The sequence below is a fragment of the Syngnathus leptorhynchus genome, chromosome 19, assembly GCF_054491065.1.
Source record: "Syngnathus leptorhynchus isolate UIUO chromosome 19, UIUO_Slep, whole genome shotgun sequence".
Classification (NCBI taxonomy): Eukaryota; Metazoa; Chordata; class Actinopteri; order Syngnathiformes; family Syngnathidae; genus Syngnathus; species Syngnathus leptorhynchus.
Genome location: NC_141213.1, coordinates 3193040 through 3217220, shown reverse-complemented (window position 1 = coordinate 3217220; position 24181 = coordinate 3193040). Strand labels below are relative to the sequence as shown.

Here is a 24181-nt window from a genome sequence, read left to right as displayed (position 1 = left end):
GGACACCTCAATCTAACGGGAGCCGGGACGGTGATGCTCGGTACCTTGTCCACCGGGTCCAGTCCCTGCTCCGACAGCTGTTTCAAGGCACTTAGAGCAGCCTGAGAAGAGAGGGAAGAACAGATGGTGGAGTGAATGCGCAGGGAGGAAGAGAGCGCCATTGAGTGGGAGGGGAGGTGAGGAGAGGAGAGTGAGTGTCACCCTTCAGCTGCTTTTCAAATAACACTTAACTCTGGGAAAGACAATGCCAGGCCAGCAGGACACTTTCCCCTTCCCTCCGTGTTGTCTTTGGCTCCTCTGTCCTCTTTTGTTTGTCTAGCGTTACCGCCTTAACATTTCCACTTGCTGCCAAGTCACTGACTGATCTGGATGCCCAAATGTCGCAGCTAAATAAACAAGGGCGGCCAATCGAGAGTCCTTTAAAGTTTTGGGATCCAAGACTTGACTTATGGACCAGTTATTGAGGTGGAACAGATAATTGAAGGCCACTTGTAGAAACGGGCCCATCTGATGTTGTCCAGGCACGGCGGAGGATATTGAACATTTGTCCCTCTTTGTATGGAACCAGAAAACCATTTCAAGGTTCTTTCGACACGTTTTCGATCAGGTGGGATATTTGCGTCAATCAAAAGTAGCAGTCATAATGACACATCTTGAATTATTTATACTCGGTGGATCAGAAATGAGATAACAGACGAGGGAGGAGAACAGCGTCGGTGAAGCTTGAGTAAGAAAGCCGCCAAAAAAAGAAAAAAAAAAGTGTTTGACTTCAGATTATGAGAAAGCTCAGGCAGGAATTACAATTTATGAGTGAAGGAAGCAAAGGTCAGAATCTGGATTTTATCCATCAAACTGACGAAAGAAAATCTGCAACAACATAGCAAGACAGCTTTGAGAAATTGGACTTTTGGGATTTATTTGGGATTCTCGTGAAAATCTAATCAATGTAAATCACTATAGAGCATTTTGTCTTTCGAATCAGTTTTTTTTTATTTATTTTTTTAAGATGCTTGGATATGAACAGGAAGATGTAGCAAGTGAAGAAATCATTGGCATTAAAATTAACTCCTTGTTTGTTGTATTTATTCAATCAGGTTTGGGGCTTTTTTTTTTTTTCTTCCTTAGGTAAATAACTGTGGCCCATCTGTTTTGGGATGTGTGTGTGTAGGGTGTGTGTGTGGAGATAAACAACCATAAATCAGAGGCCTGACGGTGGCAGAGCTGCTGATATACGACAGGCAGGCATAAGGGCCAAGACAGGCAGGCAGTCTCCAAGCAATGGAGGACAATTTTGAAATAATTATTCTTAATTCTTCATCCAAATCAAAATGAAATGTACGTTTTTATCATCACAACACCCCCCCCCCCCAAAAAAAAGTCCCGATTTCAGATAACACCCTCGTGCCCACCTCACACATTGTCTCATTCATCCATCTATGGAGCTTCTCGTAGTTCAAAGGCTTGGACGAGCAGCAGTCGAAACGGACCGCCGCCGCCGCCGTCTGAGGACGATCTGCAACCGTAGCCGACTTTCTGATGGCGAGTGACAAGAGCGGCTCATTTTTCTGGGCCTGCTGCTCTGTTAATGGCTTCCCCAACAGAGGCTTTGATTCCATCAACGGCTTAGCCAAACAAAAAGCCCGTTCTCCCAGGAGTACCATGCATCGGCCCTGATGGATCTAATGGATTGTTAGATCGCATTGACCCAGACAAATCGGACTCCTGTGTCAGAATCTCACTGCGGGACTGCCGGGTTCTCGTGAAGGATAGTTAGAGAGGAAAGGCCAAGTTAGGCTGGCTGGGGAGATGGCAAGAAAAACACATACCTGCTGGAAATTTTTCTTATGATATAAGACCACTGGTGTCAAACCTAAGGCCCGGGGGGACAGATCTGGCCCGTCACATCATTTTATGTGGCCCGCAGAGGCAAAGTTTCTTGTTAAAAATTGTGATTTTTTTTTTTTTTTTTTAAACCCCCCACTTTGAAAATAAATGAGAACATTGTTTGTAATGCTGGATTCAGTTGTGTGTATGCGACAATATGGAAAAAGCAAAATGCAGGTGCATTCAAGTGTAAAGTCAATGAGTGGGGGAAAAAAGGAAGTAAGCTTCAGCTACCAATTGATGAATAAGCATTATTAACGCTAGACAGTGATGACATAAAAGAAACTTTCGTCAATCCGTTTCAAAAAAATCCATCTTCTATTATTCCCAGACATGTTACAGACGACGATTAAGTGAGCCTTGCAATAAAGTGGCGAGACTCTTCGACATGAAAAGCATTCTGACGAGAATGATCTAAGGGATGTCGGCTAGACTAAACAATGAGTAGAGTGGATTTCAAACAGGGAGAAGCCGGAGAAAATGAGTGTCGTCTTTTGTCGGATATCTAAAGCGGGATTATATTGTGCCGTTTCCCAAAAAAAAACAAAAAACGTGACAATGTTCTTCCCGCCCAAAGAAACTAGCGGTGGTCGAGCTTTCATCTCACGTTGGTGATTTCTTTATTATTTTTTTCTTTTGTCTTGAGCTCCCCCCCCCCAACCCTTGGTTTTTATTTCGTCCAAATTCCTTCGCTTTGCCTCGGCCCGCGTTTACAGCCTGGACGGGGATCACAGAAAAAGTTCCATGACAGCTCATGGGGAACACCTGTGTGTGCATAAGTGCTGCCAGAGTCGGCATCTATTTGTTAATACGCCGCTATATGTACATGGACTCTTGAGCAACTACAGAGAAAATGTAGTCAGAACTTCTCACCAAAAATGGCTTCCTCACTCTCTCTCCAGATTTCACATCCTCTCCCACATCAGAGGCATTGATAAAAGAAGCAGTGTGTGCCACGGTCCGACATGACGTTAATTCCTCTGAAGCCCTTCACATGTAGCGCCTGGCTTTTTTTTTTTTTTTGGGTTCGCCGCCGTAGCTTTTTCGCTACAGCTGAACAAACTTCGCAATGAGGAAATGTATTTGATTCCGGCATACATCGCAGTTATGTGCCGACGCCGCCACATTACGGTGATGAGAAATCCCAAAGGGGGATGGCATGCGGATGGATTTCTCGCTTCGCCGGTGGGTCCTCGAGGCTCCCCCGGGGGAGCGAGCCTTCGCTGACATGGGAAGCCATAAATAAGGGCCTGGGGCGAAGCGCCGTGTCATGCGTCATTTGGGCCGGAGAGGCCTGCTTTATCCCCGCCCCCCCCCTCCCCATCATTGAGTTGCTGAGCATGGCACCTCCTAGGGCGTAATTCAGAACATATGGGCAAAGGCCGAGGGCAGTCAGAAGCGCATACCACGCTTGAGCCTTGTCAGCGTAGCATCTGAGATGCTACGCAGACGCATTCCAAGACAGACTAGAAACGGTTTTAGACTTTTGCCGGTTGTGAAAGAATAGCCGCCTTAGATTCATAAGAACTAAAGACAAACGGGATCCGACACCCACGGCGAGCGAGTCAGACCGGAGAGTCTCCGTCTACTGTCGATATTGCAAAACCAATCCCCCCCCCGTGTTAGCTGATGAATCAGTGGCTAAATAAAGCATGTGATGAAAATAAAGAATGAATCTGAGAAGGGTTGTGGAAAGCGCCTGAAGGTTTCCTCAACCTTACAAACAGAAGCTAGGGCCACTTTTAAATTGAAATTGGTTATTTCCTCCATTTTTTTTTTTTTTTTGGCCTGCCGTGACATTTTCCAAATATCGTAACGCTGAAAAATATTTGGTGTGAGATTGTGGAGTCAGCTTTATGACTGTGACGGTTCTTTATTAGGTGTCCTCTGTGACTTGGAATTAGTACTCCATCACATCACATCCACCTGCAGAGATCAACGTGTTATCTATGGCCCACAGGGAAACTCGTCTTTGTCTAATCCCGAGCTATTAAGACTCAAATTGTCCTTGGGGACAAACAGAAAGCTGTGGGAAGAAACGGCCAACCTTCAGACGCATTCTTTTATGAGCAGAGCGATACCGATCGGTCCCAAAGGGCGGCCCACTTCTCCATTGTCAAACTCGTCTTTGGCCAGCGTTAGCGACGGAAATAGTCTTGTTTTGGCCCTTTGTTTACATGACGACAAGGTTTGAGAGCAAGTTTTGAGATCATTCAGCGATTGGTCCAAAAAAATGCAAGTGACAAAAACAGGTGAGAAGATTTAACATGGAGGATTTCAAGGTGTGGAGAAGGAGCACCTTGGGAATGCCATCTACGGAGTTAAGTGTTTTACTGCCATCTGCATGCAATAATCTTCAATCCGAAAGGTTTCCCACGTCGGACAAGAGTGAAAGTGGACGTTTTGCTAGACAAGGACATCCGGTAACAAGAGAGGACGGACGTGTAGCCAGTCAGCGTTTTACATCGGCTTCCTCTCATCTCTTCCTTTCCGTGTTGACGTTGAATGGCCCTCGTACACACGAGGGACACGCCTGTAAAAGCCGTTGTGGTGTTTTATCATTTCCTACGGATTGCCACCAGACCCCGAGACTGTTTCTCATTACTCGGTGCGCTCGATAGACTAGGTAGGCCCATCTTAGTTGAGAGCCGCTGGGTTTAAGGGAGCGCTTGAAATGTTATGAAAACCCAGCGAGCGTTTCTATAGCAACTGGCACTGCGCGCTGTAGACACAGATTATATATCAAGCATGTTTACTGAAAACAATAAATTCCACCTCGCTGAAATGAAGTTGCCAGGTAGACGTCGTCCGACCGACCGACCGACACATCCAGGGGCTTTGCTAACTTGACAAAGATGGACTGGAATAAAGAAAACTGGAATGTAATGGATACTAAAATCACACGTCCCTCTTTGAACGGTGTGTTGAAGAAAGCAGGGGTTTCAAGAAAAGCTAATAAACACAGAGGGAAAAATCTCAGCAGGAGCCCAGCAATATTATGGATTCGGTTTAGAAACTGATGTGATGAGCGAAGCTCACTGACACGACACTGATGCAGATGGTGATTAAAACTCAATCAAGCTAAGCTAGATCTCCGTTTTTAATTCATCCAAAATGAGTTCAAATTCCAGAAAATGGGCGCAACAGATGCGATGACCACATTTTTTTTTTTCAGCTACTGATGCTGCTAGTGGGAGGGAGTATGAAAACCTTTGCGGGCAGTTCTTTTTTTTTTTTTATGAGACACCTCACAGCTTTTTACAGCATTGCAAACAGACAGTAAACACCAGGAAGGTGCTGCACTTTAACACGTGATTAAGAGCCAACTAATTGGATTGCAGATGGTAAAACTGTAAGGAGGACCGTAAAAGCCAACGGGAGACGGGGCTGGGCCTGAGAGAGGGATCAGGACACCCCGGGCTGCTGACAAATGATCGAGCTTGGGTTTCTCATTTCTGCTGCTTGACTTGAAAATGCAAATAGCAGACTTTCTACGGTCCCCCCCTAAAAAAAAAAAACGGGAAAGTCCCCCCCCCATGCCCACCATCCATCCCTCTATTCTTCTCCTCTCATGCGGTGGTTGCTCGCATGAAACAGAGGTCAGGGTACTAATGGAAGACCTCATAGCCTTGTGTGCTTCGAGAAACAACCCCCCCCACCCGGTCCTGTCTCTCTTATAAATCAAGCTGGCTTCATTGAGAAGGGCAGAATCCTCTGATGTCTCATTTCAAAGTCCTCCTGAAGGCTCACACGGTTCCACATTTACTCTGTGGGCACAGCAGAGAAATGTGTGTGTGCGTGTGTGTGTGTGTGTTGGGGGGGGTGAGCGAGAGAATCGAAGAGATTTGATTTGAGGAAATTTGGGGATCGAGAAAATAGAATAAAACAGAATAACTGGCATATTATGGATAACTCATATATTTTTCCCCAAAAAGACAGGAAGACCAAGGGGCTTTGCATAGAACCTTGTGGAACCCCTTAATATAGAGGTGTCCAAAACTATTACTTGTGGTGTTTTCCCCTTTTTTTATCCAGAATGTTGAATGACATTCAATAACAATGTGAAAGAATTTGCTCCACGTTTCCCAAAACAAGTTCGTCACACTTTTGTGTTCTCAACAAATCTCAGCTAATAATTACTGACAGCGTGTCTCCCAAAATCCCCCATTCTCGCATTTGCAGAGCTTCGCAAGACCACGACGATGCCGTTATGAGGCAGGCGGGCAGACACGCACGCACGCACGCCGTGTTTACACAAACCGCAGGAGTGTGTGACACCTCGGTCGTAACTAGTGTTAACCCCCGACGTGGCTGTTGTTTTTGAGTGTTTCAAAATGTCTGCTGCTTGAGGCCTGAGAATGCGTTAACATCCAGATGAGAGGAAGGCGGTGGCAGCGGGGGAGCAGAGCAGGGAGGGGTTGGAGGTAGAAGGGCTGTCTCAGACAGACAGAAAAACATTCCCCAGTCGTTACGCTCATCTCCATAACTCAGTACGCTGCCACAAAAGCAGTGATCCCGACGCGAGGCTTTAATGACTGGACTCCCACCACTATAAGCGCCGTTACCTGCTGCTCAACAGTGAGAGTCACTTTGGGCCTGATTCATGGCCGTTAGATAGCATCCTTTAACTTATATTGAGTGGAAAGAATAAGATTTACACCTTTCTAAGTGGGAGGCAACTTACAAGGCTGTAAAATCGGAGTGATAGCCTTCAAATTTTCCAGCTAAACCACCAAAAAAAAAAAAAAAAAGGACATTCAGAGGGTTGGTGACTTCCCTACAATCCACATTTGTCCATAAAAACTTAACATATTGCCTACTTGAGGAATTTTGTTGATGGGCAGACAAGGAGGAAGGGCAATAAAAAAAATAATAAATAATAATCTGCCTGTATTTGACTTGCCCCTGATGGCCACAAAAGTCACATTGGCATAGAGAGAGGGAGGAATTAGACTAAGAGACACCATTCAGGTTACATAATGTCAAATTAAAGCAGAAATACATTCCCAGTGGCAAAGTAAAAAGCTAAATGCGGAGGTGGTAGAAAATGCGTTTTCTCCACAGGTGACATACATCACACGTTGTCACGCCGCCAGATCGCAAAAGCAAAGATTAGAAAGCCGGTTCTTATCTCGGGGACCTTTTCAGCGAGTCCCCGCTATCACTCAGTGTCAAATGACATTAGTCTAATGAGGCAAAGATGCGACAAAGAACGCTAGGGTAGGCTGACAGTTAAATGGGGGGGGGGGGGGGGGGGGGGTGTGATGATTAAAAGGAAGTGCGATGGGGCTGAGGAATCAATGTTAAAAGTGGTACGCGAGGGATATCGCACGTTGAGTAAAACGCCGTTGCGAGGCCGCCGGTCAAACATCTCGGCCTTCTTGACACAGAGGTGATAATGAAGCTAACACTTTTCTTACCTTTACGCCATCACAGAGGTGTGGCTGAGGAGAATGATTTATTTGTATACTCACAGATGCTAATGTGGGGTAGCGACACCTGTTAACCTCTGAAGAAACTTGATTTTTTGCACAAGTCACGACGTTTTGGAATACACAAATCGATTTTCGGATTATCTGTTAGCAGTTTGTCTTGAATCCCGGCTCAAGTGTGTTTATTGACTTCCCCCACGATGTCATCGCTTAATAGACAAGCTAATGCTTCCAAAGGGCCACTGGGAGCTATCAACAAGTCTCCTAATGGGCAAGTTCATGTTTATTCTGGGGGGGAAAGGAAAAAAAGAATTAAGACTCACTTGAATCCCCCCATTTTATCATCCGCTGTCTCAATCAATCTCTCGTATCCCCCCACTCAATCAATTTCTCTCCACTTTTTTTTTTCTTCTCTCCCTTTTCTGGATGGGTAAACCATCTCCTTCCTCCTCCATCATTCTTTCACTGCTCCTATCCACTCCCTAATCTTGTGGTTTGAAGGGTGTTTCCTGAAGAGGGCATGCGTGCAGACGCATTTGAGTGATGGATGGTGGGGTGCGCCATGCTTGACGGTGGAGGTCCCGGCTTGCGAGGGAGGAGAGGTAACTAGCTTCTTGGAGGGAGTACACGGGAGGTGTAGCTCTCACTCGAGGCCTCCGTGATGCGAGCTAATTACGATGAAGGATGGGAGCTGCCACCTCCTACAATCTATCAGCGCCTTCATTAAATTTCAACAGGCAGGAAATTTGGAAATAACAAAAAACAGATTTTGGCCAGAACATCAATGCTATTTTTCTTTGTTATTTAAATTAGGTCAGGTCCATGGCTACTTATTGGAGAATTTTTATACCGGCCTTATATAAAGGTATCGTTTTTTTTTTTTGGAGGATGTCGATACCAGCCACCGATACTAAAATCTACTGGTCTTTCTTTGTAATTTTGTTATCTTAAAATATTATATATCCAAAGTGCTGACCCAAAAATCCCTACCCAACACTATTAGACCAATTCACAGCATTTTACATTGCCAAGAGGCCAAATCTCAATCCCAAATTTGGAAAACAGTACTCCTAATTTCCAGGAAGAGTCAACGCTATTTGATCACACCCAGTGATTTAGGATCCATCCAGGTGCGGAGTTTGGGGATATAAAGTGTAGACAGAGAAGCCGGGAGGACAGCTGCCTGCCTGCTTGGGTAACACTTGAGCGGGACCCCCTGAGAGGAGCCCAGCCTGGGGTAACGTCTGCGCTCCAGTCGGGAAGGAGAACATCAAACGCAAGCTCACCTGCTGTTCTCCCACGCTAGCTACACGGGGGGGTTCTGAGAAGACCATCACACCAAGACATCGGTCCCGTGGATCATCTGGCTGCCACCTCATCACAAACGTGGCAGACCCCCACAACAGAGTCAACTGCCCGGCTAGTTGATCAAACATTTTGAGGAACGACAGCAAAAATTCTTTCAACTAAAATCATCGTGAATTGCTCATTCATTCATGCCACAGCTGACAATTTGGGAGCCGGGACCCCGGCGGATGGCGGTGGCTCAGCTGAGGACATTATTGCACGCAATGAGACACACAAATACATAGAGAGAGCCGCTGTGCGGTGGGAGACAACAGTCACCCCTGTCATTTTCGATTGCAGGCCGCTCATGTTGCATCAGCGACACCTCACGTCCAGCCCAGTGGGCCTCAGCCCCCCTGGTGTCTCACTGCCGCCACAGACTGACTGCCAGAGACTTACTTCAGCTCTGGAGAACAAACACACAAATGAGCCTTGTAAAAAAAAAAAAAAAAAAAAAAAAAAAATTACGACCGCTCTAACCAATGTTATTCTTAACAAAACCGATCAAGAATTTCACGTTGCGCCACTTGGAAGTCAAAGCAGCAAAGTAATTAAAATGCTGAATTAAAAATGTCAGACTTGTTGACAGCTTTTGGTTTGATGCGAAGCGCCCGCCAGTGTCGAGATTCCTTCCAGGCTTGCAATGTGTTTGACAGATGCGACGAAACGGATGGCATACAAGGTCAGGAAGCTTCAGCTATGCAACTCTCTCAAATACACCCAAACAAATATTATCCCGTCAGGAATGTCTGCACGAAGCTTAAAGAGTCGTGGCATTCGAGCGCAGTGTTGTCTTTGGCTGGGATGCTCGATGAATAACAGCGCATTGTTAAAATGACAGATCTGCCGTTAATCAATAGCCGCGGCCGCAGCTTTCACAATGCTGGACTTGCCTTTCGCGTACGAGAATTGTTTTTCCCTTCTTCTCGACAAAAATCACAATAGATCAATAACCCGGCTGTGCATCTTTGACATCTATGATGTGGGTGGGAAAGAAGAGCGCAGGCCGAGGCCAACAAGTGCCACGCGAAACAATTGATTGGCGAGCCGGAAAAGAAAAATGAATGTGCGTTCACACGGCGCGGTCCACCTCACATTTTTGAAATAATTTCTTTGATTGCATGCGAATCACACACAAACTTAAGACATTCGACCGAGTTTCATAACTGGATACCAAATGTGCATATATTTCGGTGAAAATGTCTAAATTAGCCATTAAATGAAAATTTATGCCAGAGCCTTTGATGATGAACATTTATGGAAACATGTTTTCTCAATCCATTGTTAAAAGTAGCGATTTGTGGTTTTGTCACGATCTGTTCGTTACGGTCACAAAGCAATCCGACAACTTCCTGAAATAATTCTCTCCCTGGGAAAATAAATGTAAATGAGACAATAAGCGAGAAGCTGTTCTGTTTACAGCTAGCTCAAGGACGCACGTGACACGTCTTGGTTAAGTGCCCAAATCTATCGGGGCCTTTCGGCCTACTTTGTTTAAGCGTCAATGTTTTGGGGGGCTGCTGATGCCGAAGCGAGCGAGAGCCCTCATTGTCGGGTCCTCCCTTTGTGGCCGCGCTCGCACACTGTACAGAGGAAGAAAAGGCCTTTCCTAACAGTCGGTCATGCCCCAGTGCTCCTGGCAACAACAGGTCCGGAGGACGCAGACCTGCCTGGCCCATATTGGCTCGGCTCCGCGTTAGCGGCGGCGCTAGCCCCCTGTCAGCCGGCCCATTCAAAAACGGGGACGGCCCTTTATTAAAGCTTTGAAGAGTGGCGGACAAAAGGGCGTCCTATGTTTAGATGATAGAATGTAAGCAAGTGCTTTTCTGCTTGGCCAGCACAAGACAAAGAGTCTCATTTTTTGAATACAAGGCGTTGCAACGCCAGTGTTGCAGTGAGAAAACCAAAAAAAAAAAAGGAGGGAAAAACCCCAAATTAAAATGACAAAAGATTTATTAATAAGTAGATCATGTTTTTTTTTTTTTAATATACGGCTGATATTTTTACAAATGTATCTTAAACTCATATCAACTTCGATCTGGTACTGAATTTTAAAATTAAAATCACTTCTGGCTAAAAAATATTTTCGATGAACATACCTGGTCATGGCTCGCTTGGAGGGTGCTCCCGGTGCCGTGAAAAGTCATTTGCACAGGAGAGAGGGTCAGATAGGTCACAAAGTCTTTGCCGCTCTGGGCATCGCTGTACTGCACCTGGAAGAGGTCAAAGACAAAAGGGATGAAGCGTTGGCGCCGTTGGAGAAGATACACGGGGCTCATTAGAACATACTTGAAATGTGAGATGGGAAGCAATGTAATGCGCAGAACATGAGCGGTTGAACTGAGGAGGAGACGAGCCAAGAGTGCTAAAATGTGGAATGCCGTTTGAAATACGGAGTGAAAAAGCAGCTGCAGAAAAAGACTCTTCTGACAGGTTCATAAAATCAAAACCTAAGGGAGACTCAAATATATACATTCGATCTGGTATTGCGTGGTTAACGCCATGTAAAAAAAAAAAAAAAAAAAAGGAGGCATGAATAAACAGGATGGAAAATGCTAAAAATGGACTGAGGTGAAGGTTCAACTCATGAAAACAAAAAGCATAAGATTGTTTTTTTATTTATGCTTCTTTTTGCCCACCCTTCACAATTCCCTCTGTTTTTTTCTTCTTCATTTTTTATTTTGGGGTCTGGGTTCTTTGGCTCATTAAGAGAATTTAATCTGGGAACATTTGTGTTGTGGGTCGGTAGTGCCAACTGACACACTATGTGATGTTTGACTGTATAAATAAAGCTCACATGGCTTCCAGCTTCCCCCGGCCAAATTCTGGATTAGAAAACAGACAAATTTGGCAGGTCACCAATCATCACCTGGAGGTATTTCTTTCACGGCACAATAGTTTGAAGCGGCCCGATTACTTCGAGGCCCACACGGGATGTCAGGATGAGGCACCGTGGCGGCGCCGGCGTCTTATTTTGTGATGATTTGGCTCAACTAACGAGCGCCGACAACAAACTAGCCCCATTCTGTGTCGGAGTGCGTGTTCGGAGGCATCTGTGAGCGCATGCATTTTAAACAGGCCTAACTAATCATCCCAGGTCCCAGCCTCTAATCCACTTCCTTTACAGACAAAAGGAGGAGGAGAGTTACGCAAGGCCTGCAATTGATCGGCAGCACTAATGTGGAACGACCTCTGACATTTGGCCTCGAAAGCTGGCTCCGCCTCAAACGTTCCTCTCTTCCTGCGAAGAGCATACGGGAAACCAACTGCCGGTGGCATGCCGAAAACTGTACACGATATTAATTGCGTTGCACACGGAGACCCGGATCCATTCATCATCGGCGTACAAGACTAATGGCCGGCCGGCGTCCAGAGAAAGCCCAGATTAAAAAAAAAAAAGAAGTATCTTTTGACTATATAATAATAAACGAGCCCTCTCGCTGGAGGAATGCTGTCATTGTTGGTGAGAAGCAATTAGAGGTCCTCGCCGAGCCACTTCAGAGGGGACCCCGGGGGTCAAGAGTGTTTTAAGCACACTGTTAATATACCTTTCACTACGGCTAATGGGAGCAGATTGAGAGTAAACACAGCTGGTAGTTGAGGGCAAAAATTAAAACTTGTAAACAAATGGCACCAAAGTGTAGTCAATTATTAGAATCGAAAAAGAATTAAGAAAAAAAAAAAGTATCTTGCGTTATAATTGAAAAGTGATGGAATCAGCAAAGATATTCGGCTGGCTGGCAGTTGGGCGCTTGTCGACGGCGCCGAATCAAGAGAATTAAGAGTTTAAACACGAATGATGGCGGAGGTGGCGCCGCTCCAAGATGGACGCCGACCAGCCTGCCAATGAGCTGCGCTGACGTCTGGCGCCTGTGACGAGCGACCACATGGCTTGAGTCGGATTCACCCTCATGGCTCAAGTGACACAATTTTCATTTTGTGCCAGCTCAGGTCAAATATGTAAAAAATTGATGAAAATAATGATGGTTTATGGTTTTTTTGTATACTGCTAATTAAGGATAAAATGGTTTGGAAAATATCTACCCCCCCCCAAAAAAAAAGTAAGGCCGCTTGTGCTTGGTGGTAGTTAACTAAAAAGGAATTCAATGTGTTTTTTTTTAGGAGTGCATCAGCACGCCTGTAAATCTCCCTAATTTACAATTGAGATGGTTTATCAGCTCGAGTTTCCGCTGGTTGCCTGGTAACGTCATGTTGGTTTTGGCGGGGGGAATTTTCGGAACACGTACTCAATGCGGTTCTTAGTTGTTGTTTTTTCTTAGTAGGGAAAGAAAAACAATATTGATTCATCCAATCCGGTTTGTTTTATGTTAAAAAAAAATATATGACACGGACGAAGTGTTGAACACAGGCAAGATCAAAATGATGCTGAAAATACTGTTCTAGCATTTGCTAGGTTTTGATTTAAAGGTTTGCAAATGGGCTTGATCGTGGAGTAAAAAAAAAAAAAAAAAAGAAAGAAAAAAAATAATGGCTCAGTTTTTCCAAGGCCACCATGTCGGCAGCACGACGGCACACTCAGCCAACAGTGCATTAACTGTCTGATTTATATCACAGACAAAAGTTGTTTTCCAAGATTGCTATTCACAGAAATATGCTACGCGGCGCAGCTGGAAGCCATCACCTACTAATGGGCTAGGATAAGCCTTCTTCCCAAAATGTATTTTCTCAAACAATTTCCAAAGTAAACAAAAAGACGAGGAGTGAGGTGACGACAAGGAAGGGCGCTGCTCTTGAGTCTTTGGACAAGATGGCCCCGTTTGATGTTGATACAAAGAAACGAGAGGCGGCCTTGGAGATCGGAAAGATGACGACGAGAAAAAAAAAAAAAAAAAAAAAGCATTTGAGTGCCAAGCAGGCAGAAGAAGTGGTCGGTCGGCACCATTTGAAGTGGTTTCTCAACACGGCCAAAGAAGGAAGAGGAGGGACGGAAGAACAAACAAGGCAAGAGTGTGAGAAAATCCTGGAATCAAACGAGCCACCCGCCAAAGATGTGTTTTTATGAATATGTGCTTTTCCGTCAAAAGTCCGGCAAAGTCTTCCCCTCCCACACTTTGATTCTATTTAACAAGCTGGAGAGCAGAAGTGATGGCTATCTGGTCTGTGTTTGTTTCTGATGGATAGTGCAGGTGGGAAGATGATGTGATCCTCTCTGCGTCACTCAACAATATGGCGCCGATGGGAGCGTGGAGAACAGGGAGGATGTTAAAGATCTGAAAAGTTCATTTCCTTCTACGGTATGTCAAAGCTGAATTGGAGATTCTTTGGACGAATTTCGGTCCCCATGCAACCAAACCTCAAATAGACTATAAGATAAAAAATAAATAAAAATAAAGCCGCTTTATATTGGTTTGGGCAATAACTCAAGTTGAAAGAATCGGGGAGTGTCATGTCGAACCTCATTTCCAAATTTTGCTTGACTAAATGAAACAGCCAAGAGCGTTGTAATTCCTAATTGATGCTGAAAGATGGAAATTTTCTTGGCACCTGCCTGTTACATTTGTATTGTTTATTGCATGACAACGCTGCGCTTTTCTTTTCAGAGCCCCGGCCTGCCATAAACAATTTTTTTTATGATCCAAGCTAATGAGAGCAACTTTTTTTTTTTTTCTCCATTACGCTGGCTCCTGGAGCTATGTTAGAGGTCAACAAAATAAAACCAAAATGTAGGTCACCGTATCAAAGGTAGGTTGGATTTTTTTTTTTAAACACACAAAATATATTTATTTATGTATTTATATTTTTATCTATTTTTTTTTTCCCCCAGTGTAACGTGTCTGTTTCATGGAAAACATTTTTTTTTTTTTTTTTGGCTCCATTTCGACTCTGTGGTGAGTTTAAACCACAGAAACACTTAAATGCTTTCCAAAAAGCCTCAAGGCAACCTGTTTGTGTTTCATTCCGATTTAGCTTCATTACACTCCCTGATACGAAACATCCTCTCGATGAAACGTATACGGGGTCGCTCGCCTGCATGTTTCAATTACAGCCTGGCTCGTATTCCGACGTGTTTATTACCACACATTAATGCAAGGAGGGATTCGCGGAGCAAGATTGAAGCCCGATGTCAATAATGCAGATTAAGGCTCGTACGTTCAGGGCTTGAATTTAACACACGGGCACGCACGCTTATCCCGACTCTTCAATCTCACTAAGCAGAACCTGCTGTGTTGGATGCGTGTGTTAGCCCATACGTGCTAGCGTGTTTTGGAAAATCCGCTTCCTATTACAATGCAAGCAGTTGACGTTTTAGAAGGTTAGCGTGGTTGAATTTATGAAGCTTACCTGGAAGCCCTGGATTCGAGCCAGGTACTCCAGCTGCTGTGCAGGTTGCACCGACACGCCGCAGGCCAAAGGGGGACTTTTGGTCTTTCCTGGCAACGCGGCGGCGGCGTCCGCCATGGGCGACTGGCCGTTTAGCAGCAGCTCCCGAGCCATGGTGGCTGTCGGGCTGGGAACGGGGGATGGACTGCAGAAGTAGGGCGTGTGTCCCGGAGGTAGCGGACTTCCGCAGGGGGTCATGTCTTTGGAGGGCATGTAGTTCATAGAGCCGCCGCTGCCGTTGGAACCCGGGGAACTTCCTCCCTGCTTTCTACTGGCTTCCATCTCCTGGTAGACGTCAGGACTGAGGTGGAGGAGACCTTTCTGGGCTGAGAAGGTTGAGAGAGAGATGACATTTTCAAAAGTGAATGATATTAACACTGCTACGTCTCTATTGCTGAGACATGAACAAAATGAAAGCGGATGGGAAAAGTGATGGACCACCCAGAGTTTGATCAGAAAGTGAAATTTCATACATGAAGCGCCGAAACGACAGCCATACAACTTCATTCACACGTGTGTGTGTGTGTGTGTGTGTGTGTGTGTGTGTGTATGTGTGTGTGGCTTGGCTTCCAAAGTGTCATTCCATCACTTTGTGTGGTTTGGCAGCGGCGAGCTGGAGCGATGCATCCGCTGGGATGTGAGTGCGGCTTCTTTCTCACTCGGAAACGCAAACACAGACACATCAACCAATATCAACACAACAAGCGGGATTGCATCAGTGATGAGAAACAGCACAGTCGGCCGCCTGGAATCATGTCTCGCTTTGAACGCAACGGGAGGGAGGGAACGGGGGGGGGGGGGGGGGGGAGAACCGGGAAGCGGTTTGCTTCACGAGCCCTCTGCGGAATTGGAAGCACTTCAAGAGCCCGAGGTTTTCAGGTTGTCCCGGTGGCCCAAAGAAACGGCACGTGGGAAGAAAAAAAAAAAAAAATCGCTCTGACATCATTGCCCTGAAATGGCTACGACAGGTGGACCGAGGAAAAGGGGGCGGGTCGCTTTCGTCACTTTGCGGCTGCGGATTCGAGCGCGAGACTGAAGATAAAAGCGAAGGAATTATTTTTTTTTTGACGGGAGACGAGCTGGGGTGTGGAGGCGTGGATGTGAAAAGCATGCCGAGCCTCCTCGATTCATCCAAGGTCACAAGAGACAGGAGGACCAGCTGTGTTGGTGTGTGTGTGTGTGTTTTTGCGCTTGTTTGTGTGTGTACAGACCAACAGCTGGGAAGAAAGTGTCGGAGCGAGCGCATGACTGACAGCACACTTCCTGTTTGACTTACGGCAGCCATCGTGCGCATGCAGACGAGAGATTTGCTTCGCTCGGAGCTTTCTGGGAATCCAGACGCCCGTGTTAACAAGCTTAAGTGGGCATTGAAGGCCGCGATGAAACCCAGGCGCTATTACTCATACGAGAACAATCTCCAACACGTCAGTCGTGACACAACCTACGCTGCTTTAGCCCCCCCCCCCCAAGTAAGGAGGGCAATTTGAATTCACTTAAAAAAATTCGACTTTCCAGCATTGGTCATAAAAAAAAAAAAGAAAGATGCAGGCCAACATGACATCAGCAGTGGACAAAGAGTATTACGTGCATGGGGCTGAAGTTTTGCTGCAAGTTTCCAGGCAGTTTTTGGAGAGGGTCCCCGCCCATGTTGGGCGTCCGGCGGACCAGGGGGAGCTGCTGGAGGGAAGCCAGAGCCCAAGCATGAGACTGATCGAAAACAGATAGGGCCAGAGCCCGCCGTTATAAATCACGGCGGCTGAGCGAGACCTTCGCACAGTTCACACATGCACACAATGCGCCGACACACACACGCACAGCAGGAAATGAAATGTGGCAACTCGGCTGAAAAGCCCGGCTGCAGGACCCATGGGAATAGACGAGAGAAAAATCACTTCTCGTACTAGTCTTTCTTTTAACGCTCCCTTCCAAGTCGGTTAAGGCGCTGTTAGTCGCGCCGCCACGTCCCGCAGGCCGCAAACAATGAGCTGCGTGTTAAATTTGGCAAAAAAAAACAACAAAAGAAATAGCCAATGTGAGATTTATCATCGTGTCGGGAGGCGTGGATTCGAGAGGAGGCATCGTTGGGTCAACAGAGAGTTGAGCACTGCCGATCGTGACCACAAACACATTTTTTTTTTTTTCATTGAGTGGTAAATGTTTGTTCAACAAATATTCCAAACGCCTCGGGTGGGCTGTGTGGTTTGGTCGACCATAATGGGCAAATTAGCAAGAGACTTAAGCCTGATAATGAGTAAAGGGGCAAAGTATGAATGGGAACGGCGAGCCAGATGAGGGGAATTTTTGCACGAGAATCTGCTCTGGATTTCTAATTGGGCCAAATGACAAACACGAACGTGATGAACGCGCAATGTATTTGTGTCAGGGCATGGCGGCACTTAATTGGATCTGGATGATGACAGCGCATTGCAATTTAAAATGTGTTGTCTATGCCGCAATCATATGGGCTATTTTCATTTCTCCAGCTGCTGGCATTTAAATTGCTTTTTGTATACACTGTGCACAGAGGGAAACTGGAGGCAAAAAAAATAATAATAATAATAATAAAAAAATAGAAAGCAGCTGTAAAGCTGCAACATATTTTAACTGTGACTGAACTTCAAAGTTCCAGACTTTGGTATCTTTGTTATTTTGTCTACGGTTGTTTTGAAACGATGGAATTCTCATCCACGGCCCGCATCATCTTGTGGTATGCGTCCCGAGGATGATGTGAATGTGCGCTAATCCTAAGTGAAATGTGATGTTTTGTGCGTGGGGGGGGGGGGTACTCCCCAGAGGGCCTCCGTGTGCAGGCCCTGTAAGCCTGAGTGAATGGGCCCCAATTCGCAGGCTCCCCACGAGGGACGCACGGCCGATTAAACTGACAGTCAAGATGCCCATTGACCAGTCACAGAGATTAAACGCCGGGCCATCTCGCCGACTAAAACCACCTGGGGGACGGGAGGAGGCGGAGAAGGAAATGGAAAAGAGGGACGTGCCGATACTCACTGTTACTCGTCGCTTCGGTAAAAGGCGCCTTTTGTCCGTTCCAGCCTTTGTCGTCCAACTGCGGTGATGCGGGGGGGGGAGGGAGGGGAGCAAAGTAAGAGAGATGTATTCTTCAACAGACAGCTTTTTCCACGCATGTCAGACAAGTTCCTTCCTACTGTTTGGACCACAAAGAGACGAGCGCTCACATGCGAGAACGCTTAAGGAGCCTAGTGTCTGTCTATTTAAGCGTGTGTGTGTGTGTGGGGGGGGGGGGTTGTCAATGTTGAGCGCCATCAAGGGCTCCTATTCAGCGCCGCCGCTGTGGAGCTATGCAGATACAAACACACGTGTGTGTGAGGCAACTAGCCCGAGCGACGGTTGGGATGAGAATTTAGACGGGATGAGCGTCCATACATGATGTACTTGATGTTCCTAATAATTTGTGTTTGGTGACGCAACTATCAATTTATGACGAGAAGTACCTCTGTTGGATTCGGAGGGACCGTAGAGGCTTTGTATCCCAGCTGCAGCAGCATGGCCTCGGCGGCGTTCCGTTTGGCCACTTTTTTGTTTGGCCCGGTTCCCGTGGAAACTTCGTTGTTTACCTTCACCTGCGTGACAAACGCGTGCAAACGTTCACAATGGCTGCGAGGTGTCACGTTTGACGTCTTCGGTCTCTTTCAGTTTCCTTCTCCGGATTGAGCCAGCCACATAATTTACATTTAAAAAAAAAAAAAAAAAAAGCAAAAGTGAAGTGTTTGTTTTTCAGCGATCCCGAAACATTAAATCTGTCGAGTGAAAATGTAAGCAGAGAATATCAGCCGTCATTATGTTATGCAAACAGACAATTACGCTGTACAAATAACGTGAAAGCGCTCGGAGCCTGCGAAGAGACTTCGGGGCTTCGGTGCGCTGACTCAAAGCGTTCTGACACGCTCGTTAACGTCCTCGTTTAAACGCATCGTACGGGCCACGAGCGAGCCGCGGTAAATGACTTTTAGAGTAAACGCAATAATTCTTCCAAAAATAAACACAATCGGTCTATTAGAGGCACTTGAGACGAGGTGAAACTTTTTTTTTTTTCCGGCGAGTCGCGGTTGGAACGCAACAAAAGACACGTAAACAGACACTCGCTTCACTCCCTGTGACGGAGAACAATGAGGAAACTTAAGAAGAGAGTGAGCGGGCGACACAAAAGAACGCCACATACATTCACAGGGACTCATGTGCGGAGCAAAGAGAACAGCTTCCAAGCTGAACGACGACGCTCTGTTGCACTTACGAGAGAAGGACCAATAAAAAAAAAATAAAAAATTATAATAATAATTAAAAAAACTGTAACAATAATAATATCATATGCGACTTGACTTGTTTTGTCACTATGTACCTGCATGATGAATTCCCTGCGTCGGGGCATCCCCCTTTCCGATAGCAGCAAATACTCAGGCTCTTTCTCCTTCTTGGCCTGCTGGATCTGGGCCAAGCGGCTGATGGGGTTCATGCCCTGGCCATAGTCGGGTCCCGTCTAGAGGACCAAGTGACAGGAGGGTGCGGATTTGTAAGTCAAACTAAAATATTTGCCCCCCCCCCCCGTGAGTACCTTGAGGATGGTTTTAGTTCGTTTCTTGTAATGTGTTTTGGGTTTCTCCACCACGGGGATGAAGGGCAACTTCTTCAGGTCCTGTAGAACGGACAGCGCGGCCCGCTTCTTGGACAACTTTTTGCTGTTGCCTTCGCCCTCGGCTGAGAATTCCCCAACGGTGACGCGGGTCAGGAAGCTTTTCATGTGCGGGGGTCCATTCTCCTTCAACACCTATCACGTATACACAAGCGCAAAGGGAGTTCCGCAAATGAAAATGTTGATTCGATTCCACATTTTTTTTTTTTTCTTTCCTCCAGGACTGATACACGAAACAGGCTTGTGCGTCTTGCATATGAGAGGCTTCCGGGGATCCACGTGCACGCGTGTTTTTGGTCATGGTGTGTGTGTGTTGGGAAGCGTGTGCAGCACACTCTGCAAGCGGCTACACCAGGTGGTCTGAAACATCTGCTCTCAATGGTCACAGTGCTACCCGCCCATATACTCATGTTATTCATATACAAGACACACACACACACAGGCACTGACGTACAAGAACACATTAAGAGTAACATGCTCCTAGATGACGGTCTCTAGTGATGAGGGCTCAGTTTCCTTCCTCTAGCCTCTGGTCACCTGGGAGACCTAAAACAAACACCGGCTGGCGTTAGGTCATGCTTCTGCAATCACATTTACTTCCTGTGAAGTACCAGAGCTGGGTTTGTGTGAGTACAGTGTGTGTGTGTGTGTGTATGTGTGAGAGAGACAAAGAGAAAGAGTAACAGGTGTGGCTCGGAAAACATTTCAGGAAAACAAAAACAAAAAGTGAGAATTAAGTTGAACACTTCAGCACAGTTCACCTAATCAGTGTTGTTTTTTTTTTGTTTTTGTCAAGCGGTGTTCATTAAGCGGGATGCCAACAGCTCCTTAATCAGAGCACAATTTGTGGCGCTCGCAGTGCAAATTGTTGCAATCAAACAAAACTGCAAAGGGGGCTAATTTCAACCCAGTGAACTGATTCAAAGCGATAAGTGGAACCATGAGCATTCCTCGGATAGTTGACACAACAACACAGCACAGCGCAGGCTAATTCTACGCCATTACAGGAATTGAGGCATAATGTCCCAATTATTGCCCATTCAATAAATAAGTGCATGCTGTTTGTTTTTTGGTTAAGAAAATAAAATGACGCTAATGGCGACCGTGGCAACAGTTCGATGTGAAAAGGGAAGGAATGGTCAAGACTAAAACGTCCAAAAGTAAGATTTAAAAAAAAAAAAAAAAAAACTTCTTCGATTTGAACTCAATGTGGTTATACTTAAGAAAATACCTCTCATATCTATTCTAAACGGCGTGACTGCCAAGCACTCGTGAGCATGGCCAGTCTGTGCTTTCTATCAGTTTTTTTTTTTCTTCCTGTCAGCATTCTTGTACAATGAATACACTTTATATAAAGAAGCATGTTGCACAGAGAGGCCTTGGAGTACAAAACTAATGATTTAAGAAATACATGTAATCTGGCGGAGCGAGGATTTTTTTTTCTCCTTGGATGGTGGCAAAGAAAAAATATTTTTTACAAAACCCCTAAAGGTCTTCAGAAAACACTGACAAACATTTATTACATGTTCCCTTTGGGGGACAGGAGGTGGAAAACATGATCTGGCATGGCGCCTAGGGATCCGAGCATATTTCACAGGAGGCCAGTGCCCCCGCAGCCCCCCCATCTAGCTCTGCCACTGATTACACTCGTTTTTAAGTCACACTTGCAAATATAGGCCACCCCAAGCTCCTCAGGTACAATAGAAGAGAAATACGGCATGGATAGGAAGTTAAAACAAAAGTAGGGGTCCGGCAGAATGAAGAAAGACTCTTTTGTTTGATGACTGGTAGATGGACAAGCCGTAGAGGGGGGGGGAGGAGGAAGTAGCTTCTCGTAAGATGGGTGGTTCTTGGCTAAGTCTCTCTACTCTTGTGTCCCTCCTAGGAAAAACGCGCCTCCGATCCAACAAACAAGCTGTGATTTATAGATCGGGTTCCTCTTTGATGCCGACATCTGCTTGATATTGCCTGACAGGAGGATTAAATGAGCCAACTGGCTCGGAGGGTGGCGGCGACCCTCATCGTCGCGGAGGGATGGGAAAGCAGGCGCTGGGCTAGCGGTGACTCACGGCTAATTTTGCGAGAGAGAAGGAATGAGATGTGAAAGCATGGCCACTGCTGTGAGAGGTCTGCACCTGAAAGATGACCGGAGGGACACTGAAGATGTGAAAAAAGGAATTGCGCCGCCTTTCCGTGTTCTTTGACTCAAGGAGTGAAAATGAAAATTCCACACAGTGACAGATAACGAATGGCACCAACACGGATTTAGCCATCCTCGTGTATTAATAGCAATTCCGGGAAGAACGGCTATGTCATGGTCTGATGAGCAAATGTGTTTCCAAAAAAAAGGCCAGGATCCTAACTCATTAGCAGGCTACGCCAAAGAATTTGGTGTCGCTTCCTTCTCTCCTTGTCACCTATATAACCCTCGCATTCCCAAATACTCCACGAGGTCTAAGGAGGGGAAAGGAGAGCTTCAATGGCGGCAGGAAGGGAGGAGGCACGCAAAATACACCGAGCCTCTCTTGTTTTTGGCACCTTGAAGTGTTGAGGAGAATGGGCGATGAGGGACAGTTTATTGGATACGTCAGCTGAGATATGGTGAAAAGCCAAAGAGAACAGACTAAGCCGGTCGTTTGAGGACATCATTGATTTTTTTTTTTTTTTCCTCATGGTCAGTCAAAGTCAAGAAGTCTTTAAAATCTCGACAAGACACAAAAAAAAAACCTTGAGCATATCGTCTTACCTCAAAGTTGACAGTCAAGTTCCTCTTCAGGGCAATTTCATAGACCAGGCTGATTTCTGACTTGCTGGCATCGACGCCCTCCTCACTCTCCGCCTTTTCTTCTGGGTCCTAATAAAAGAATCAAGAAACTGAAACTTCGGAATCATCCGTGGAGAAGTGCGTCCAGCCATGTTGTAAAATTACACATTGAGGAGGTGCAACGTCAGCCGAGTTATCATTCTCCTTTGACGACTGGCTCACCGTATTGGAAAAATCACGGCTGTATATCAACTCTTCATTCCCGCGAGACAAATTAATCTCCGCGAACATGGTGAAACATTTTCTCCTAAGAGCAGAAATTAGATAACTGGAGTTTGTCAAGTGCATGTATTAGGTTGGTCTGTGGGAATCGAATACTTGAGGGTTCACTGGCAAAACAACAAATGCGTGACGTTTATTTTTATTGTAAATAAATTTTGAATAGCTCAAAGGCTAACTCTAAACAAAATCCTTAAGTGCTGAAATGTGACTGACTAATATTTCAAACTTGGCAGGTCATGCTATGTTTATGAACTGGCCTTTGATTTACTATGAGTGAAAAAGTGAGCGCGCAAGTAAAAGACGCTTTGGGTGTTACGTAACGATTCATTTTGGTCACAGGTTGCTTTTGAAAACATTTTGATATGACATTTATTCGGCTTCGAAAACTGCAATTGACAGAATGATGGAATGCGAGGCGAAAACGGAATGACCGAGCAGATCGGTGACCTTGCTGTGATAAATTACAAATGGATTTGACTTGAGTGCTTCTTCTAAGATCAGCAAAAGTTCAGCAAGTGAAATGGAATGGAGCTTGAGATTTTTCTGATCTCTGCAGATGACAGTAAATTAAAAATTTAATTAAAAAATGAATAATAATTTATTGTAATCATTTTCATTATTTTTATTTATTTATTAGTTTATTTTTCAATTCTTATGAATAATTATTTTTTTATTTCATTATTTTATTCGAAACCTATTATTTAAGAGCACTTATTGTTGCTCTCGAGGTGTCTCGAGTTGTCACTGAGGACATTCCATGATGTTTTTACTTGGGAGTCAAAAGCACAGATATTATTTACAAAAGCGCCACAATGTGCAACAAATTGCACAACATGCCTCGGTAAAAGCGAAAGACAAAAGAGCTCGTTTATGGATGCAACAACACGACGGGGTCAAGCAAAATCACGCAAGCAAAATGTAACAAAAGCCGAATTACTGGCAATTAGCAGGTTGTGAGCATCTGGGTTAATTTGATTTGCCGTACGAGACAATAACACTTGGCAAATGCGCATGGAGGGAAACTGAAAGGTGCAGACGTGCTGAGAGACAAAAAAAAAAGGAGGTCAAAAGAAAATTTAAAAGCAACCTGTGGTGGTCTTTCGGGGATGGGCTCATCGCGGAGGGCTTGGAGGGCCTTCATGGCAGCGCTGTGTCTGGCCGCTTGGCGAGTGCGCCCCTCCCCGATGAACTCGTGACTCCCCACGGAGAGCTGGACGTAGAAGATCTTGGGAATCGGGTAATGGTACCTGAGATACAAGTTCATCAAATTAGGAGTTGTTCAAAGGAGTAGATCTTTGTCAAATTGAAAAACAAAAAGGAGGCAAATCTAACCTATTTGATGTACCTGTCAAAATCAAAGGTCACGCAGCACATTCGGGGTCAATTACGACACAATACCCCGTTGGCCAATCACTTAACGGATGTCTTACTTTTATTTCTCGGCTTGGGCTTGCCAAACAAAGC

At 45.5% G+C, this 24181-nt stretch overlaps 1 protein-coding gene and 1 long non-coding RNA gene across 14 annotated transcripts in view; one reads left to right on the top strand and one right to left on the bottom strand.

The window, feature by feature from the left end:
* stau2 (staufen double-stranded RNA binding protein 2) overlaps nucleotides 1-24181 on the bottom strand; it is a 40670-nt gene that overhangs the window by 9679 nt on the left and 6810 nt on the right. For 10 of the 13 annotated variants that reach the window (XR_015069136.1, XR_015069138.1, XR_015069142.1 and 7 more), the window contains exons 6-13: nucleotides 23805-23964; nucleotides 22418-22525; nucleotides 19594-19806; nucleotides 19381-19518; nucleotides 18476-18604; nucleotides 18012-18069; nucleotides 14967-15331; nucleotides 10763-10876 (exon numbers count right to left, since the gene is read on the bottom strand). Coding sequence is in view for 6 of the 13 variants with exons in the window: in XM_085938767.1 (XP_085794893.1) it covers nucleotides 10763-10876; nucleotides 14967-15331; nucleotides 18012-18069; nucleotides 18476-18604; nucleotides 19381-19518; nucleotides 19594-19806; nucleotides 22418-22525; nucleotides 23805-23964 (1285 nt within the window). In the remaining 7 variants the exon portion in view is untranslated. Of the gene's footprint in view, nucleotides 1-44; nucleotides 102-5432; nucleotides 9070-10762; nucleotides 10877-14966; nucleotides 15332-18011; nucleotides 18070-18475; nucleotides 18605-19380; nucleotides 19519-19593; nucleotides 19807-22417; nucleotides 22526-23804; nucleotides 23965-24181 lie in introns of those variants that run through there. The other 3 variants (XM_085938769.1, XM_085938771.1, XM_085938773.1) reach the window with 2 other exon arrangements.
* Nucleotides 13513-14512, top strand: LOC147041676 (uncharacterized). The gene is made up of 4 exons (XR_015069143.1): nucleotides 13513-13625; nucleotides 13811-13918; nucleotides 14225-14366; nucleotides 14449-14512. It is a non-coding gene; the product is annotated as an uncharacterized LOC147041676 (long non-coding RNA).